The 13,116-nt window shown below is 39.4% G+C and overlaps 1 protein-coding gene across 1 annotated transcript in view; it reads right to left on the bottom strand.

Annotated features, from left to right (window-relative positions):
* Nucleotides 1–13,116, bottom strand: part of RIOK1 (RIO kinase 1) — a 43,911-nt gene that overhangs the window by 23,519 nt on the left and 7,276 nt on the right. The window contains exons 3-8 of the mRNA XM_090269852.1: nt 7,636–7,726; nt 6,684–6,753; nt 3,322–3,364; nt 1,148–1,240; nt 285–397; nt 103–183 (exon numbers count right to left, since the gene is read on the bottom strand). Coding sequence (XP_090125978.1) covers nt 103–183; nt 285–397; nt 1,148–1,240; nt 3,322–3,364; nt 6,684–6,753; nt 7,636–7,726 — 491 coding nt within the window. The remainder of the gene's footprint in view (nt 1–102; nt 184–284; nt 398–1,147; nt 1,241–3,321; nt 3,365–6,683; nt 6,754–7,635; nt 7,727–13,116) is intronic.

The following is a 13,116-nucleotide window of genomic DNA, read 5'->3' as shown; positions in this document are numbered from 1 at the left end:
ACTGTGTGCCTATCTTTGGACAGAACCACCCTGGGGCCTGCTGGTAGGAAAGAGCCGAAGCCAATGTACAGGGCACAACACAGACACAGCCCAGGCAGTCACCTGATCAAGTTCCTCATTTCTTTTTCTGCCCAAGTTTTCACCATTTTTCTGGGATTTCCTTTACAATAGCCATGACGAAACCTTGAACAAGAGAAATATTTATTATTTGAATCATTCCATTCTACTTTTTATTTTTTAGGATACAGAAATTAAACCAAATGGAAAAAAAAATCTGAACTCACCTGAATTCCCCACTTACATACTTATCCCGATCTTTGAACACCAAAATAGAAGTTTTATAAATTTTAATTGCTCTGCTCTCTCCATTTGTTGTGCTAGCATGGTATACATTAGCCTATTTTAAGTCAAAACCAAAGAAAATTAAGTTTGTGTTAAATAACTACAAACAATATTTCACTTTTTTGATCTATTTGATTCTATCCTCAAAAGTAAAAAAAAGTCAAGTGAACTGAAATAACATGCATAAGGAACATCATCATCTTTTGAATATGTGAATTAAAAGGTACAGTAAATATATCTCCAAATTACATATGCAGTAAAATCCAACATAAATACACGTGAGACGTGGTTCCAACATTTTTACATCTCAGCATGTAAAAATATTTAAAGACATTCTCTCATCTCATGATTCATAAGTTAATTTTACTGAGGACTGCTTCCCATAGAATGAGTTCCTAATTTAAAAACGCCATGTTTGTCTTTCTGCGTATCCATATAATAAAGAAAGAAATGAGAAAGACATTAGCTTACTCACAGAAACTAGACCATAAGCCCCAGCCCTGTCATTAACTATCTGATTAGGCCTCAGGACTGCAATAACCTGACTGTTAACAGCTGAGCACAACTAGTTGGACTCGACAATATGGTAAAGTAATGGCAGTGAAAAGGCACAATTATGTGCGCAACTTCCTACCTAGCTATAAATAATAAAGTCATTTTTAGAAGCACTGATTGAACTATCCTGACTTGTATATAGGTTTTTTCTTTTCTTTTTAAAGTCACATGTTATTTCAAAGGCCTTCATTTGTTATCTGAAATAAGAAAACTAACATGAAAATATTCAGGCATCCAAAGAAAAGCTCACTTCTTTTCCAGTGCTAATGCAGCCATTTATCTCTGATATGGTTCCTCTAGTCAACATCTTGAATAATATCATTCGTGTTCTGGGATCCAACACCTAAAAACAAATGCAAAAAACAGAAAGTTCAGAAAGATAGTACCTGTAAGAAACAAGGAAATAGTGACTCCCAAACCAGTAGAAAATCACTAGCAACAAAGGGCAAATGTAATTAAAGGGTCTCTGAGCCAGAGTTAACATTATTAGCATATTTACAAATCAGAAAATGGGCATCCTGCAGCTCAGCACAAATACTTTTAAAAACAGGCTACCTGAGATCAAAAGGGGGAGAGAGTCTTTACCAGACTCAGGGAAAATGGGAAAATGTAGCCAGACAGCCCCAGCAAACAAGTTAGGGAAATTTCAAAGGAGAGCTGGAGACAGACCTATAACCAGGACACCCTGAGTTAATTTTTATCGTCAGTTAATTTAGATAATCACGTTAGACTGTAACTCCAAAGTATCCAGCATGGAGAAAAGGGGAAGGAGCAAGAGTAGGAGGGAGGTAGTGGCAGGGGGTCGGGGGAGCTTTATTTGTGTTAGGGATAAAAACAGCCAGCTCCATCTTTTCTGTGTGTACCTTGATTTGGCTTTTAGGCTGCCCCCAGAGCTGCAGATCTATGAATGAACAACTGCCTCAATTACTGCTCAAGTTCTGGGTCCAGGTTTTTATTGTGAGCATTTCTCACAGTACCCAATAGTTCTCACTGAAGAATCTGACAACCAATAAACCGAAGAGCTTAACTGTATCATGAAATCCTGGTTGGCCAAATGAGGATTGCTATTATGGTGTTTTTATTCACTCTAATTTTTAGTAAAGAGAATGGAAGGTGAAGGCCAAAGGAACCAGACAACAAACCAACAGGTTCATTCAGTCATGGAAATCAAAGGCCACCAAGTCCAAAGGAGGCAGTAATTGACTCTAGACCAGCATTCACTAATAGAAATATAAACTACATATGGAATTTTACACTTTTCTAGTCACCACATTAAAAGATGTAAAAGATAACAGGTAATATCAGTTTTAATATATTGTATTTAATCCAATACATCTAAAACACTGTCATTTCAACATGTAATCAATATAAAAGAAGTTATTACTGAGAGATTTAAAATTCTGTTTTTTACCCTGTCTTCAGATATGGTGTGTATTTACATTTATAGCACATCTCAATTCAGATCAGCCACATTTAAAGTGCTTAGTAATCACTCTATTTGAACCAGGACTCAAAATACATACTCATTCAAAATTTATTTCAAAGAGAAAACAAAAAGGTTTTCTGCCCAAGTTATTTTAAAGTCTTTGAGTATTAAAAGCTGCTTCATCTCTCTGAGCTGGACCACCCTTTGTTTTCAGTCACATGCAAAATAAATAAATTAGAAAGGATAATGAAGACAGAGATCCCAGACCTGTTCCTGCCTGACTAAATGTGAAATTCTTCAATTAAATAAGTGGTTCTGGAGCTCAGGTTGGGTGTTAACCCCTTTGGAGACTGACATAAATAAACCAAGGATTTGTAGGTCAGAGGAGCCACTCTTCCAAAATGTGTTTGTGCATATGTGTATGGGTGGAAAGTGGGTGGCAGGGTGCAGTAGCAACGTTCTGACCCTTTTTATCACTTTGCTCACATCAAAAATCTGAGTCAGTGCTAACATCCAATCTCAACCCTAAACATATGGGAAAACTAGGGGCCAACTTTCCCCCAAACAAGCATAATTTCTAAACCAAGTAAGGGATTCCTAACTGAAAGATTTAAGGCATTACTTGTATCTCTCTCACACACCACCACCCACCTACTTTGTGGAAGATACCTGACCTATATCATGTGAGAAAGCTCACAAAACTCCTGCAGACCTTGTTTAAGATAAAAGATTTCTGGTCTTAGGGTCACTCCTGCTTCCCCTGAGAACATGAAAGCATTGCATGGTGGCTTCACAGGGCCACAGAGTGAGATATGATTACAATTTGTCTACTAATAGTTCTATTATAAATAAAGCAAAATACAGATCTCTAAACTCAAAACCATAAGGAGTAATTTTAGGTAACATTAGTATTGAGCAAGGAGGATAAAAGCAAACTACAATTCAAAGAGAAAAGAAATGCTACTTTAAAATAAGAACTTGTAACATGTAAATTGTACCTGTTCTACAGTTGCTCTGTCTGCCTTATCTTTGATGCGATACCTAATCAAAAACAAGAAAGTATAGGTGACATTCAAAATTCAGTCAGAGAAACCAAAATAAAAAGTTTCTATAGGTACGTCATTCCATGAAATTCCTTAGTAAGTAGTTTCTTTAAAAACAGATGGCATGATCTTGTTGTAGTTTCATCATCACGCAGCAAAGCTTCTTTCATTTTCCCTTAATAAGAATTCAGTTTCCCGGGGCAAAAGGAGCATATTTGCAATAAAAAAATTCTATTCATATTTTAGAAGCATTAAATAAAAAGAACAGGTGGTGTAAAGTGAATTATGCTATCAAAAAGATTAAGTCTATACTGTTCTTCAAATCTTTAATGATTCTGTTACTATAGAATTAAAGTCAATTCATAAGGCTTTCTCTTCAGAGTCCTTTTCTTCGGACGTAAGTCAAGACAACATTTGAAGGCAGTTACTGAATTCTGTATTAAAATGCAAACTCTGATTATCTTCAGCTCACACACTAAATGACTCAATTAGCACACTAACCTAAACAAATAAAGATTCAAACACAAAGATTCACACTTCAATGAAATAACAAATGACTATGGTGTTTCTTAAAGTTATTATCTCTTGGGCATAACAATAAACCAGAAAATAACTGGTTTTTAGTCAGAAGAAAATTGTTTTTTTAAGTTCAGTTTTAACCCAACTAATTGTATGATCTTTTTTTTTTTTTAAATGATTTAATGTGTTTTATTGATTAAATTATTACATTTGTGCCAATTTCCCTTCCCTCTGCTCCCCTCCACCCGGTGGCCCCCCTCCCTCCAGTTGTCCCCCCCTTTTAGATGTCCATTAGTTGTGCATACAGTTCCTCCCAACCTCTCTCCGTCTATTCCATTCCCTCCTACCTTGATCCCCAATTCCTATATCATCTCCCTCCCTTTCCCCATTCCCCCTCCCTGTTGACCTCCCCCCAATATGCTTCCCGTACCCACAGTTCCTCTTTCCCTCTCGTTGCCTATTTAGTTTGCCTTTGTTTCATCTCCCTAGCTTCTGTTTTTTTTTTTTAAACCAGTCCCTTTAACATCTCATATAACAGTGGTTTGGATCTAATGAACTCTTTCAGTTTTATTTTGTCCTGGAAACACTTTCTCTGTCCTTCTATTCTGAATGACAATTTCGCTGGATAGAGTATTCGTGGTTGTAGGTTTTGGATTTTCATTACTTTGAATATTTCTTGCCAGTTTCTTCTTGCCTGTAGGGTTTCCCTTGAGAAGTCAGCTGATAGTCTAATTGGGACCCCTTTGTACATAATTCTTTTCTTCTCTCTTGCTGCTTTTAAGATTCTCTCTTTATCTTTAATTTTTGACATTTTGATTATAATGTGTCTTGGAGTGGTTCTCCCTGGGTCCAGTCTCTTGGGAACTCTCCTTGCTTCCTGGACCTGCAGGTCTATTCCCTTTCCCAAGTCTGGGAAGTTCTCCTTTATTATATTTTCACTCAATTTTTCAAGTTCTAGTTCATCTTCCTCATTCTCTGGCAAACCAATGATTCTTATGTTGGGCCTTTTATAGCTGTCCCAGAGGTTTCTGATCCTTTCGTTGTTGCTTCCCATTTCCTCTCTCTGCATTGGTTGACTGCTTGTTCCTTCTCCAAATTCCAGTTTGTTGAAATGAACTCTGGATTTTATTTCCTTTCCTTCTATCTCGTATGCGGTTTTGTTCCTTTCGTTATGAAAGTTTTTCGCTTCTTTCATATCTTTTTCCTGCTCTTTTGTGAATTCTGTAAGCCACCTGATAACAATGGCCCAGAACTGAGCCTCTGACAGGTTTCTTATCTGTTCATCTGTCAGGTTCTCTATCTGCTGCCTGGTGAGTTGTGTTACCGGTATTTCTAAAGTTGCCTGCCTCATTTTGACAGATGCTTTTTGTTTTCTTGGGCTGGCTGTGGGGGCAGTGCCTGCGTACGCGTCACAAATTAGCGACCTGCGCCTGCTTGTCCGCGACCTATTTCGCAGCCCTGTGGTGCTTTCTGTGGGGGCGGGGGTCCAAGGTGGATTCACACAGTTATTCAGCTAGGAGACCGGGATCCGTCCTCCCGCCCCCCTGGGCCTCACTGTTCAAGGCGATGCGGCGGCCGCTCTCCCCAGCTCCGGAGTCGCGCACCGCCAGGGACTTGGCCACCAGGACTCCTCGCCGGGGTCGCGCACCGCCAGGGGCTTGCGTAGCCGCTCTCCCTAGCTCCGGAGTCGGAGTCGCGCACCGCCAGGGACTTGGCCACCGGGACTCCTCGCCGGGGTCGCGCACCGCCAGGGACTTGGCCACCGGGACTCCTCGCCGGGGTCGCGCACCGCCAGGGGCTTGGCCAACGGGACTCCTCGCCGCCCGCCGCTCCGGGTGCGACCGCAAACAGCACTGCCCACTTTAACTCTTACCTGCCCAAATGGCACCGTTGGTTTATAACTTCATATGTTGGACTTCCGTGTAGTTTTATTTTCTGGAATTTCTAGTTATCCTTTGTTTTGAAGTAGTTGTATTCCTGTATAGTTGTAGAGGGAGACCTAGCGTGTCCGTCTAAGCCTCCATCTTGGCCGGAAGTCTAATTGTATGATCTTAATGTCACTTTCTACATTATATTGTTATGTTTTAAAGTTAACAGCATATACAAATTAGCCAGGTCTTAAACAACTGGTTTTTTAAAGGTATTCTTTTTATTTATTTTTAGAGAGAGGAGAAGGGAGAAAAAGAGGGAGAGAAACATCAATGTGTGGTTGCCTCTTGTGCACACCAAACTGGGGACCTGGCCCGCAACCCAAACATATGCTGACTACGAACTGAACCGGAGACTCTTTGGTTCACAGGCTGGCGCTCAATCCACTGAGCCACACCAGCCAGGGCAAACAACTGGTTTTGAGAACAGGAGTGTAAATGCAATCTGTTTTCAGTTGTATCATTGTTCAGTTTTAAATCTCCTCTTGATTAAAAAAAAACAATAATGGAAAGGAACAACCTTTAATAAATCCTAAAAAGGGAGCATTTTTATGCTAAGATTTTAACTTTTCAAAAGTTTAACATTTAAACAGAAATTTACAAACACTTATCCTAAGAGCATTTGTAAATTTCACATTATAATTTTACCATATAGTTCTAAAGAAGATTGGTTTAATATTTTCAACTCACAAAGGCAGAAGATACCCTCATTTAAGTATACAGAAAAAGGTCTCAATATACCAAAAAAACCCCCCAAAAACCTCAAACCTAAAAAACCATCCTTTGCAAAAGAATTATGACCAATACACCACTTAATTTGTCTAGGATTAGTCCCTCTCAGCCATGTTTTATAGTTAAAATATTACTTACATATCTGCTTCCTTCTGTCTAGACTTTTCGGTTACTTTATTTATGACAGAATCAGTAACATTCAGCTTATCTAAAAACAGAAAAAAAATCCACAATGTAAACAACATGTAGGCTAGAAAGACATTAATAGTCTTTCTCAATAGGATACTTCTCCCCTCTTCTCTATTTTCTAAATATTTTTTTATACACAGAACATATTTTAGTAATAAAAAATATTTTTAATGTTTTTAAAGGTAAGCACTAAGTTGTTTCCTTAATAACAAGTGTCACTCTCCTCACTACAGCTGTAATTTGTGAGCCATTGAAAGCTAGACACAGAAGCCCCTCAAAAATACTATATCTGCATCTGCTGAACTTCAGACACTATATTTTGTACAACAATATAGATATGTAACTGCCTGGATTCCAAGTTTAATTCTAAAAGCTTCAGTTTCACTTCAAATTATAGGTCCATGATAGGCAAAGACAGGTTATGAGATGCTGTGCTATGTTAATAACAAGTCAATGTCTACAAGAAAAAGATGACCATGCATTTTTCAAGAGGTGGTAGCTCAAAACATCCTGATTCCTAACATTCAGCAGCTCACTAAATGATTAAGGCCTACATAAAATGTCTCTGGTAAACAAAATGTAATTATAGTCAATATTCTAGCATTTTCAACATCCTACCATTAGATAATCCAACTATAAAACCTATTACAAAACATATAATAACTTGAAGGTATCTGTTACTTTGTACAATAGGCAAGAAAACAGAACTAAAAAAGCATAAGCTAAAGTCTTTCCCTTGAAGCAATGTTTTTAAATTACCAAGCTTTTATTTTCTCTAAGCATTATTCAGCCAATAACACTTAATATACTCATTTCTTGATCCAGTGAAATTTTATAATATTTCATGTGTTTTGAAGAATTTCCTCATGGCCCAATGAGGAAATGTATTTTATAAACTCACCCAGATTAATTTTATTCTCATACTTCCGTAAGACCTTGTCTGCTGGAGTAGACATTTTGGCTGAATTATAGTGGGAAGGCTGTCGGTTTGCCTAGAAGAAATGAGTTCCAGAATTTAAGGCTCAAGTTATATATGCAAACCTAAGGTTCAACATCACATGCTTTTTTTCCTGGTGCATTAACTATTAAAGCATGAATACTTAGAGGTGTACCCTAAGGAAAGGAAAGAATCGATCAAATTTGCTCAAAATTTTTTAAAAAGGCATTTGAAATACAAGGTGAAAGTTACTGGATAAAACAAAGAGTCTGCATCATCTGGGTGGTTTTTAAAAAACTTTTTACAATGTATTCCTCATTATTATAAATAAATTAAAATTCAATGCATTTTTTTCTAATTTTACTGGTTTATAAATCTAAAACTTGAGTATGTTCATTTGTGCCCGAAATAAATAATAAAGAGCCAGGATCAATAATAAACTGGTTCTAAAAATTTCATTTTGGGCCTAGTATCTCAAGAAAAGATAAGAACGAGACTTAGCACTTAGACTGGTGCTATGTACAAACTTAAATAATGGCAAAAAGAGAAAAGAGAGGAGGTGACATCCAGGACACATAAATAAGAAAAGAGAGTGTAGATAAAAAGGACCTATAACAATTACTGATTCAATCTGGCCATCAAAGCCTGGTATTTGGAGGCTGAGTTTCTTGTTTGCATAAAACAAATTTTTTCTATTAAATATAACTTTAAAAATAAATTTTAAATTAAAATGATAAAAGTTCACAGTAGAAAACAGAGGTAAAATTTTAATCACCTATAATCCCAGTGGCCAAAGATAATAGTTAACACATAAGCACATATACTTTTTCCCTAGCTTTATTAAAAGAAATAACAATGTTGAAATTGTTAAACATCTCACCCGTGAATCAATGAAGGAGTTACCAAAACAATACTACAAGTGTGAAATTTCTTCAGTTATTTTAAAAATGCATGCATTCTAGTCCATAATGTAGCTGTCTTAATTTTCAAAGAAATATTTTTTATTTTCTCCCCTCCCTATCTTTTCAGGAACCTTTATGCTCCAGTAAGACACACTATGTTAATCCCATGGCTCTGCAAACTTGTGACACTTGCTACTTCCAGTTTGAGAAGCAGGTTCTATAAGGCTTGGTAACCTGTGTTTTGAACATGGCAGAAGATGGTAGATCATGAACATATCTCCATGTCATTAATACAGTCTTCCATTGTAACATTTTATAGCTACATAATATTCCATTGTGTGAACCAGCCCCATAGCAAATTTAATCAAGGCTTTTTCTTTCTTTTATTTAATCCTCACCCAAGGGTAAGTTTTTTAACTGATTTGAGAGAGAGAGAGAGAGAGAGAGAGAGAGAGAGAGAGAGAGAGAGAGAGAGAGAGAGAGAACATTGTTGAGAGCCAAACATCAATTGGTTACCTCCTGTATACACCCTGACTGGGGATCGAACCCCTTACATACGTGCCCTGACTGGGATTCAAAACCACAACCTTTTTTGGCATATAGGACAGTGCTCAAACCAACTGAGCCACCCAGCCTGGGAAAAGTTGTTTTTGAAATTCCTGTACTAGAAATAATACTGGAGGATCATTTTGTAATTAAATCTTGGTATACTCGTAGAAGAATTGCTTAGTGGTTATTTTATAAGCTTCTATCAAATCCGGAGCCGGAGTCCCTAAGGTGGTTTGACGTTGTAGTCAACACCGGCAACTCCTGCGGCGCACCTGAAGCCAAGCTGTATTGACTCTGTCTTTCCCTTGGACCCTTCAGCTGCGAAGAGAGGGGGGGTCTGCTGCATGGGCAACAGCAGACCCTCCATATCACCCTGCCCAGGCTCTGTAGCTTCAGCTTCACTGGAGAGGACACTCCAGCGTCATCGCAGGATGTCGATTCAACACGGGAGGAGACAGATACCGTGTCACTCCCGAGTCGGACTGCACAGCCATTCTCGGCGGTGCAGATAAGACTCTTAAGAAGCTACACCATCGTCTCTCGAGACGGACGGCTGCCGACGACTATCAATACCAGTTTGTCCTCCAAATAATTGTACCTATTTACCAGACCATCAATTATATATTTTGTATCCCTGTCAGTTTTAGAGATTAAAAAAGGCATCTCTACATATTTAATCTGCATTTCTTTAATTAATAATGAAATTGAACCTTTTCTAAATGTTACTTAACCATTGGTAGAAAAGTGATTATTCATGTCCTTTCCTATGTAGATTTTAAGCTCATTATCTTATGACAATTTAAATAACTCTTTTAAACTCACAGATTATGGAAGGAATCCTTATCTGTGACATTATCAGCAATATGGGAAGGATGAAGAATAAAAATCAATAAAAGCTGGGGCTACAAAGCAATATAACCTAGAAAAAATCTTTCAGTTACTCAATTGCAGAACCACAAAAAATCCTTTTTAAAAAGAAGACATGCCCTTATCGACATGGCTCAGTTGGTTGACCATTGTCCTGCAAAGTGAAAGGTCGCCAGTTCGATTCCTGCCTGGGGTATGGCCTGGTCCCCGGTCGGGGTGCACATGCAAGAGGCAACCAATTGATGTTTCTCATACATCAATGTTTCTCTCCCTCTCTCTCCTTCCCTTCACCTCTCTCTAAAAAGAAATAAAATATTTTAAAAGAAGACACAGAGATATCCAAGATGACAGGGAGTAAGTGGATGTTATACTGACCTCCTACCAAGATAAAACTGGAATTACAACTAAAATATAGAGCAAGCAACCTGAATAACCAACTGAAGACCAGCTGAAGAGCAGTCTTATAACCAAGGATTTACAGAAGCAGCCACATCAACACTGATAGGAAGGGCAGAAACACGAAAAAGGCTGGCTCTGGTCCCATAGGTAGTGGCTAAGATTCTGGAGGACATCACAGTTGCGAAAGGTTCCCCCTGAGAAACATGGGGTCTCAACCCCAAGCTGGTTCCCCAGCCCAGAGCACCAGAGCCAGAAAGAGGCATCCACATACAATGTGGCTGTGAAAATTAGCAAGGATCCTATCTGCCATGGAAAGTTCTGCTAGAGACACAGGTGGTTTCTTAAAGGACCAACACACAAAATCTTGTTTGCAGCACTCACCCGGGGCTCCTGTGAAGGGCAGAGTGGACTTGAGTTGCATGAGGAGAGACTGAGATTTATGGCTCTGGCAACAGCTGAAGGCACAATCGCCAGGATCTCTGTGCTCGGTCCCTCTCCCACACTGCAAACACCAATTTTTCTTGCACTTCCATCCATATGGCATCAGCCTGGGGGAATGCAAGAGCCTCATACTTTGGATTCTCTCTTGCCCCACCCTGCAGATGTTGTACCCTGCTGAGGAGTCAGCTGCTGGGGCCAAGGCGTATAGATCTGGGCTAACTTAGAGTATGTCAGTGACTGAGTTGTATGGCTTTGAGATGGAGACCATTCCTCTCCAACTTTTCTGTGAACCACCTGGCACCTCCCCCTCACCAAAGATCTAATAGCCATGCTCTCTAGAATCCCAGTAGCCCCACCCTACTGTGATCAGGCTCCTGGAATAATCTTGGTCAGACTGAGTTGTGTGGCTCTAGGAAAAGAGCCATTTTTCCCTCACGTGACCAACCAGTGCAGAGCCCTCCCTTCACATGGACAAATCTTGGTCTATTTGGGCCTCACCTTGATAACTCCCTAAGATTCAGCTCAACACAAGGGTGTGGTGAGCACCCAGCGAGTGGCAGCCTGACTTGATATACCCCAGGTCATTTCCTGAGTGGCAACAGACCCAGCACTGGCACTGAGTTCGAGCTTGAATCAATATGGTGAAACACTACTCACCCTACCTGATGACTGAGAACCTACCTCATGCCAGAGGCTCTTTCAGTGACTGAGCCTAACAGGCAGCTGGAAGGCAGAAACAGGCAGAAATAAATATCAGGGTGCCTTGGGACTTTAACTGACCCTCCCCTGCGCCCACTGTTGGTAAGTCAGCTTTGGTCCACAGCACGGTCCTTCCTACACACAGCCAGGCCCAGCAGAGGAAGTCACAAACTGTGGGTCACTTTCTAGCTCTAAACAGGTTGCCTAGGGTCAGTCACAGGCAGCATTTTGATATTGGTATGCACCAGAGTCCCTCCCAAGAGGCCTCAGAAGCAACACACCCAAGTGGCCAGCTTCAGACAGCATCAGAGCAGGATCCAATTAGCTTCACAAGCTGCAAATCCAAAGGGATATCTCAGTAGGCACCAGACCCTGCTGAGGCAAATTCTGCTTCATGTGGTCAGCACCTGCACAGCAGCTTGTATATACTATGTTTGGAGGTGATCCTCACAGACAGTCGGCCTGAGGGTTGACCCCGTACACAAATGGACCAATAGTAATCAAGACTCAATTACAAGAGGAGGACCCACAAAACACAAACAAGAGACATTCTAGGAACACACAGCTCAGGTGATCATGGAGACTGTACCACCAGGTCCCACAGGAAACCTACTATATAACACCACACTACCAAGATTGGGAGTCATAGCAGATCTACCTAATACATAGAAACAAATACAAAAAGGTAGCCCAAAGGGGAGAAAACAAAACAGGCCCCAAATGAAAGAACAGGAGGAATCTCAGAAAAAGAGCTAAATGAAATGAAGGCAAGCAATTTATCAGATATAGAATTCAAAGGTATGGTTATAAGGATGCTCAAGGAACTTAGTGAGAACTACGAAGTTATGAAAAAGGACATAGAAACCATAAAAAGGAATCAATCGGTCAGAATTGAAGAATACAATATCTGAACTGAAGAACACACTAGAAGGAATCAACAAAAGGTTAGATGAAGCAGAAGATTAAATTAGTGATTTGGAAGACAAGGGAGCAGAAAACACCCAATCAGAGCAGCAAGGAAAAAAAAAAAAAAAAACCTCTCTAAAATGAGTATAGTTTAAGTGACCTTTGGGACAACATGAAGTGTAATAATATCCACATCATATAGGTACCAGAAGGAGAAGACAGAGAGAAAGGGATCGAGAACCTATTTAAAGAAATAATGACTGAAAACTTTCCTAATCTGGTGAAGAAGAGACACCAAGTCCAGGAAGCGCAGAGTCAAAACAAAATGAACCCAAAGAGGCTCGCACCAAGACACATCATAATTTAAATGGAAAAGGTTAAAGACAAAGAGAGAATCTTAAAAGCAGCAAGAGAAGAGCAGTTAATTACCTACAAGGAAGCTTCTATTAAGACTAGCAGCTGATTTCTCAACAGAAAAGCAAGGACCTACAACCAAGACTACTTTACACAGCAAGGCTATTTACTATTGAAGGAAAAAAAAAAAAGAGCTTCCAAGCCAAGAAAAGGCTAAAGGAGTTCATTACCACCAAACCAGTATTACAAGAAATGTTAAAGGGTCTTCTTTAACCCAGGGAAGGTTGCAGCTAATCTTTTCTTAAATACTGTTACATATATTGGATGC

The sequence above is a fragment of the Furipterus horrens genome, unplaced genomic scaffold, assembly GCF_987537825.1.
Source record: "Furipterus horrens unplaced genomic scaffold, mFurHor1.1.pri manual_scaffold_3, whole genome shotgun sequence".
NCBI classification, from domain to species: Eukaryota; Metazoa; Chordata; class Mammalia; order Chiroptera; family Furipteridae; genus Furipterus; species Furipterus horrens.
This window is presented reverse-complemented; position numbering and strand designations above follow the sequence as displayed.